Below are 7,180 nucleotides of genomic sequence, written 5' to 3' on the forward strand. Positions count from 1 at the left end.
AGCTAACCACAGCTGCAAAAATTTTATTAGCAACATCCACCTTTTCAGTGGATAAAATCACGGATTTCAGTCAGAAATGAGAGACTGCTTTTGTTTTCCTCTGTGTGAAATCAGAGGGGTCAGCTGCAATCAACTAAATGTCACAATTAAAATAGACATACTCTAACAGCACAACTAAGTATGTCTTTTCAATACATTTGAGTGACCCTCGCTCTAGATATTCTATTCCAAATTACTGATGAAAATGATTTATAAAACAGGTGCTTAAATGCAACCTTGGGGAACACCGTTATCTCGAAGAAGCCTCACTTGATTTTCAGCGTAGACAAAATGTGCAAATCTGTTAATAGGTTGCATGTGTAAAGCTATGTCCAGAACATTAACCAGGTGAAAAATATATTAAACCTGATTGCTAACAGGGTGTGTAGATGATTACATTTGTTAATCCCCATACTGTTTGAAATGCGCAGTACATCTTGCAAAATATACAAACAAAACATAGCAGGAGAATGTGTAAATAGCTTATTAATGTGACAGACTAAATCACTGCTGGAAAGGTACCTGGCTGTGTGTTATAAAGTAGAAAGGTGGAGCAGGCGTTAAACACATCTATTCGTAGATGTCAAGTCGACTGTGAGAATTTGTTGCAGTCTGATGCAAAACTCTGCAGCAGTCTGAGATCTTTTTTATACTTCATAATGTTATTGACGAAAGTACTTATTTAAAAAAAAAAAAAAAAAAAAAAACATAGCCACAAAGGCAGGTTCGAAAATCATACAGATACAGTGTCAGCTACATTTTCTCTTGTGTACATCAAGAAAAATCCTTTCAACCAATAGAGGCCTGGGGTAATTCATGACAGTGACTTTTTGCTAGTTAATTAACTGGGTTGCAATAAGGAGGAATGAGACAAGTGTAATTGTGTGTTTGCTTGATATTTCTGGAGATTTCATTTTGTTGCAGCTGAGTGACTACCACAGAACTGTGCCTAGATCTAAATTTTGAATGCACCCCATAAAAAAAACTTAGCTTCAACAGTGTGGCTCAAAAACTTTAGCCAAGGCAGGTAGCTTCCAAATGGAGCAATCAGTATAAATATCATAGGGCTTAACCTCTGAAGTTAAACTAAAATACGTACATATTTGTGTACTTTGGCAACTCAGCTGAAATATTACAAAGATTAAGAATAGAGGCGTTGGGCTTTGCATTCAATCAGATGTTGTTTTTGAAATATATGGGTATAAATTGTATGAGACAGATATTTTGCAGTCTATGCTTTTCAGAGCCTTGAAGAATTCAGCAGCTGAAATTGGTTCCATTCCAAAACAATTTACAGAAAAAATTGCGACGCCGTTGAAAGCAATAGAATTTCACAGAGAAGGTCATGACCCATAAACAATGTTCTTTTGTGCCAAAATATATTTCAACACACACATTCTCACAATGAGTACACCACCTGTCTAATACAGGGCTTAGTTTGTGGCTTAATTCTGTTTCATCGATGCAAGATATAATATCTCTGGATCTATTTGTTATGATCCTTTAAGCATAAGATCACCTGTGTTCTTATTCTCACTCTCTGTAAACTTTTTAGTGTAGCTGTACTAATCTTCCATGCTGAGTTTATCTAAGAAAGAGAAAGCAAAAATTGCTTTGGCTTGGCAGATTTTTTTTCTCCAACATTTTAGGAAATACTTTCTTGGTAGACAAGAAGATCTTATGCTCTTACGTCTACACAGTAAACCTGTAGCTACAGCCAGTTCGCTTATCCTAGCACAAAGAAAGAAGGGGGAACAGCTAGCTTGACTCTGTTCTAAGATAAAAAAAAAGAAATCTGCCAGTACCAGTCTTAATGCAAAAATAACTGGTTTCTTTCTTTAGCTTCACATGTAAAAAGCTAGGATAATAGTATTGAATTTCTAACTAACTCTTAGCAAGAGAGGAAGAAAATAAGCAAAATTTCCAAAATGTTAAACTATTCCTTTAAGTTTAAAAATCATGAACATTATCTGACAGCCTTCTAGGTGAATTGGTATCCATGCTGTATAGTGTATGTTATCCAAGGTGAATGTGGAAGCTTTTACCAAAATGAAAATTTTACCCTTTTATCCAGTGTTTTGCTGGTGCGATTGACTCATGTCGCTGCTGTGTGAAATTCACTTGGGAATGCATATAAGTGCCTGTACTTATTGACAGGTGACTTCAAGTTAATTTTTAATTATGCATTTCATTTGTTACTGACTATGTTTTAACATGTATACAACAAAACTAGTTTTCCCGGTTTGGAGAGAGAGAGAGAGAGAGAGAGAGAGATGGACCAAGAGGAGGGAGGTAGACAGTCTCACTCAAACCTCCATTCCTTATTTTTTTCCGCCTGTTTGCTAGTCACCCGGTCAAACTTCTTGCTGAGTCCAGATGGAGTCAGTCGGGGGTGACCGCTTCTGCCAACTATCAATTTCGAAAGCCAAAGTCTGTCTTGTATGAATTAGAGATGAACACAATATGGGTGGAAGTGGACAAGAAGCAAAATGGAAAGAAAAAGAACTCCACCAGTCCACCCCTCCTGATGGAATACATGCACAGAAGGGGTTGTGCAACTGCTCAAACTGTTGTTGCCACATGAGTGTTTGAAATCACATTGTATCACACTCCTTTTTAGAGATGTAACAATTGGAATCTCTTTTAGTCATGTTTGTTTTATCTTTTTTAAAGTTTCTAGAGCATGTATCACAGAGATTTTTCCTTTTTTAATGTAAACTAGCATATTTCTTTCTTTCTAATTATAACCAATATTAAAACTGTCTCAATTTTTTTTCATTGATTGTATTTTTCCAGTCTATATATTACATTTTTTGGAATCAATTTAATATCCTTTCTGAGAATTACGTTTGTTGTGTGTACCTTGACAGTCGATTCACTTCTCGGCCATTAAAATGCAAAATGCTCAATATATTTCTGTCCTCTGTTTTGGCCTATGGCAGGTGATTGACATCAAAGAGAAGCTGAAGGAGTCCAGGAGGTTCTGGTCCAAGCTGCCGGATGACATCTGTGCCAGGGGCAAGCTCACAGAGTCTGATGAGGAGCAGTGCTGGAACAGCCACACTAAGGGCAGGTGAGGACTTCTGCAACTCTTTATTACCACAGCAAAGTCACCCTGCTCTACAGTTATCACATTTTGCCTGCCAGGGATTAAAATAACCGCGCTGTGTTCCCAGATTAACACTCTCTCTGTAAGTACAATGGTTAGTGCTTATATGGAGAACTTCTATATAAGCCCTGAGGCTCTAATACCCAGAGGACTGTGGAGTTTCCAGCACCTCTTATCACCACTGCAGCGTGTAGAGTATCGCCGAGCCGTACAGTAGATTGGACAGTAAGTTGTTTTCTCTGACAGTAAACCAGAGATGCTGGCCAAGAAAATATATCACCCCATCACTTTGGTCCTCTCCAAGTAACAAAATCACCAGATGGTGCAATAAAAGACATGTTAATTCTCTTTTTTGTGCCAGTACCATTTTTAAGCATCACTCTAAATCTGGTAGGTAAATTGATTGCCCAGAGATAATAAAACGTCAGTAACAGTCAGACCCTGGTAAGAGTGGGTTGTAAAATCTCTGGATTCTCCTGTTACTTAAACACAAACTATGCACACTTTGTTTTGTATAAAACTAAGTGAATTAAATACATGCTTAATGGTTAAATAGTGACATAACACACATACGCAAGTGTATAAATATAAACAAGACAGCAATTACAACAGTAATTAAATATTCCAAACATGAAATAGACTATTAAGCCTGATTACACACCTGTTTTGTCAGATTTAAGCAGCCGTCATTAGAAAGATTAGCACTTATAATTCTGTATAATTTCAGTTGGTCTATTTTTGAGTTGTCAGCTTGTCACAGAAGATGATGAGATATTCTCACATGTTCCACATTTTTAAGAGATTATCTATGTGTGGTGCTGTGGAGAAAGCAGGGATGCAAATCCTGGTCAAACACACTTGAATGAGGTGGACACAATGGCTGCATGAGGTGGACACAATGGCTGACACTGCAACTGCACTGTCAAATAACAACAACTGTATCAGCTCTGTAAAGTTTGTAATTTGATTAGATTGCTTTGGTTTGGCAGAGAGATCTCAACACACAGCAATTTAAGATAACAAATCCAAGTAGACACCACACAAATAAATGAAGGGAACTTCTTCACTACTTCGACAACATAAATGCTGCTTTTTAAAAGAAACACTACAAATAGATAAAACACAAGCAAATGGAGGGACATATTCACCAGTTTTTCCCTGATATGCAGCATAAAAAACATGTTTTATTAATTTGCAGGTATTTTTGTCAAAAATGCAGTGTGTGTTGTCAGACTAATGAAAATGTTTCTTCATTTGCTTCTTTTTCCTGTTTGCAATATGTTTAGCTCTGTCAGCCTCCATACAGTAGATTGCCTCTGATTCAGTGTCACTTGATAGCTTAATTTAAAGGTTCTGTAGCACATAAGAGACTGCACTACTTTTATTTCACAGTTATTGAAAGGTAAGCTATAGAGAAATCATATACAGACTTGAAAAAAAAAAACATTTTTTTTCATGTTCTCATTTAAACTATGGAATACTTTAGTAGTATGACAGGTTCCCATTTGATTTGGCTAGACTGTTGAAGTCTCACATCAGCTTCAACATATTAGCTTTGGATGAACTTAACAATACATTTTTTCACAGATTGACACCTGTAAATTTTGTCCACTATCTAAAAAGGATCTCTTTATGGCCAGTATAGAGAAAAAATTACAGCCACTATCTCAACATTTATATGGGTATGTGAGTACTGTTTAAAGACATACTGGTAAACATGTGAACATATCCTTGAAACAGAAGATACCACAGCTTTGTCAACCAGGAGTTAAGTTAAGGTTTTTGGTCTGTGATCTTTCCAGATATTTCCCTGAGGTGGTGAAGGAGGGCTTAACCAATCAAGTAAACAACCCAGAGGTGGATGTGGATATCACCAGACCTGACACACTGATTCGGCAGCAGATCATGGCTCTTCGTGTCATGACCAACAAGCTAAAGAACGCCTACAATGGAAATGACATCTATTTCCAGGACTCCAGTAAGTTCTCCAGTTTCTCTGGTCTTTGGAACCTTGGGGAGAGAAAAGATGATAGTAAATATAAAGGACAAAGAGAAAAGGTTCTCTGTTGATTTCTGTGTTTGTTTTGGACCACACACACAAGAAAGAAGAATATTTAAGCAGCAGAAATATAAACTGCTACTACCAAAATAAGATCTCAGGTGTCATTCATGTAGTAACTCATCATGCAGCTTCACAGAATGCATCAGTGTTGCACTGAGGCAAGACTGACATTATTAGGAGAATAAATAGCTGTAGGTATGGTGACAAACAATGATGTACATCTCAAATGATGCTATGACAGAAACCATTCTTCCTGTCTGGGTTTCTGGATCCTCTTGAGCTGACAAGATGGGAGACTCTCTGAGCAACAAATAAAGTGTGTGGCTGCATGACTACTGCCACTAAATTTTGTACCTCAGCTCCATGTTAGTTGCTGTCACATTTGTTTTCCTGTTAGGAGTGGTTAAACATCAGATACTCAGTGCTGAAGCTACTGAAATTGGTGCATAGGATTGCTGCAGGTTCACACAGTCATGCTCTCTGTTAGCGGAACATCCTTGTTAGATGGTAGATGAGCCTTTTGAAAACACTGCTATCTTTCTCTGTCGATTTATAAACTTCTCCAGAAAAGACTTATTATCCCATTAGTGACTAAGGTAGCTTGCTTGCTAACTGACAAAAAACTAGTGTTATTAGAGCTATAGTTCTGACTGGTGTTTGCATGTTCTCAGCTGGCAAGCGTGTCAGCAGTTAGCTCACCAGCAACAGTTGTTCACTAAGTACAGTAGCTGTGCGACTAGGGAGATGCTTGGTGCATGTACAATCCAGAAAGTCTGTACTCTCAGCATAGTTTCTCAACATACCTTTCAAAAGAGAGTGAAGATTTCACTACAAGGTTTTGGACCATCATAAAACATTATTTCCCTCTCTGTTTTTAGGTCTGCACTATACCCTGGACAAAGGTAGACAGCAATCTTACTCTGACTCCTGCACAGAGAAAAGATTGCTGCCTCCTTCCTTGTTAAAAGTTTATTAAAAGAACACAAAAGCCACAGAAACAATAATGATGTGATTACTCTGTTGCAAATTGTTTGCTGATGAGTTATTAACCTTACAAACAGTGTTTGACCTAGATTTGTACAAAACTGAATCGAACAGGCTGAACCAGCAACAGACTAAACCTACTACTGAACTGAAGACAGTTGGAATCAGCACCAAACCTAACAACGTTATCAAGGGGATGTGATCTCTTTCTCATGTATGCACTTAAATGTATTTAGATAGTCAGTGACTGTGAATCTTTGAATTGAACTTAATAAAAAGCTTCAAATCAGCAGAGTGAGTTACCAAATTCTACCATCACCTGTATCACCAGAATGAATGGGTAACCTTTGCTGCACCACTTTGGAGAGGCCAGGGCCTGATTCTATGTTCTTACCCCTCCATTGCCATAGACCAAACAATATTTTTATGTAAATTTTAATTTATGTGATTTTTTTTGCTGCAGGTGATGAGGGCAGTAGTTCTGGCAGTGGCAGCGGCTGCACAGACGGCTGCACAACAGAGTTTGTTTTTGTTGGAACAGAGGCTCCTGTAATTGGAGCTGACAGGAGTGATGAACGCGCTGCAGCAGCAGCCGCAGGCAAGTCACTTTCCCGTGGACCCTCCCTACTGCTGGTGATGGCTGCCCTCACACTCCCACTTTGGGCAATGCAGACTCAATGGAGATAATACATGAGTGCGGCCGGATCACTGACTTTTATACTGTTACATACAGTATGTTTAACAGCAAGTTCTACTGCTGTTCCCTCACTGGACATGTAGAACCTCCTGGAAACCTGTCGAGAATGGCTTACTGTATGGTAGGAAGTGAGTGCAGTGCTGCATCCTGCTCGTCCCCCAAAGAATGCTCGGTGCCATCACTGAACCAGCTTTCACATCTCTGAAAAAAAGAAAATGTGGTGTTTTCTCGTTATTCTAAAGTGGATTTTGAAAACATGCTTCTCTTTTAGAAAGTGACACCATCTTGA

The 7,180-nt window shown here is 38.3% G+C and overlaps 1 protein-coding gene across 1 annotated transcript in view; it reads left to right on the forward strand.

Moving 5' to 3' along the window:
* The window catches only part of gpc6a (glypican 6a), a 120,536-nt gene extending 113,603 nt beyond the window's left edge, over positions 1–6,933 (forward strand). Inside the window, exons 7-9 of the mRNA XM_041036320.1 lie at positions 2,982–3,112; positions 4,951–5,126; positions 6,658–6,933. Coding sequence (XP_040892254.1) covers positions 2,982–3,112; positions 4,951–5,126; positions 6,658–6,881 — 531 coding nt within the window. The 3' untranslated portion in view covers positions 6,882–6,933. The remainder of the gene's footprint in view (positions 1–2,981; positions 3,113–4,950; positions 5,127–6,657) is intronic.
* The last annotated feature ends 247 nt before the right edge of the window (positions 6,934–7,180 follow it).

Source organism: Toxotes jaculatrix, chromosome 1, assembly GCF_017976425.1.
Source record: "Toxotes jaculatrix isolate fToxJac2 chromosome 1, fToxJac2.pri, whole genome shotgun sequence".
NCBI classification, from domain to species: domain Eukaryota; kingdom Metazoa; phylum Chordata; class Actinopteri; family Toxotidae; genus Toxotes; species Toxotes jaculatrix.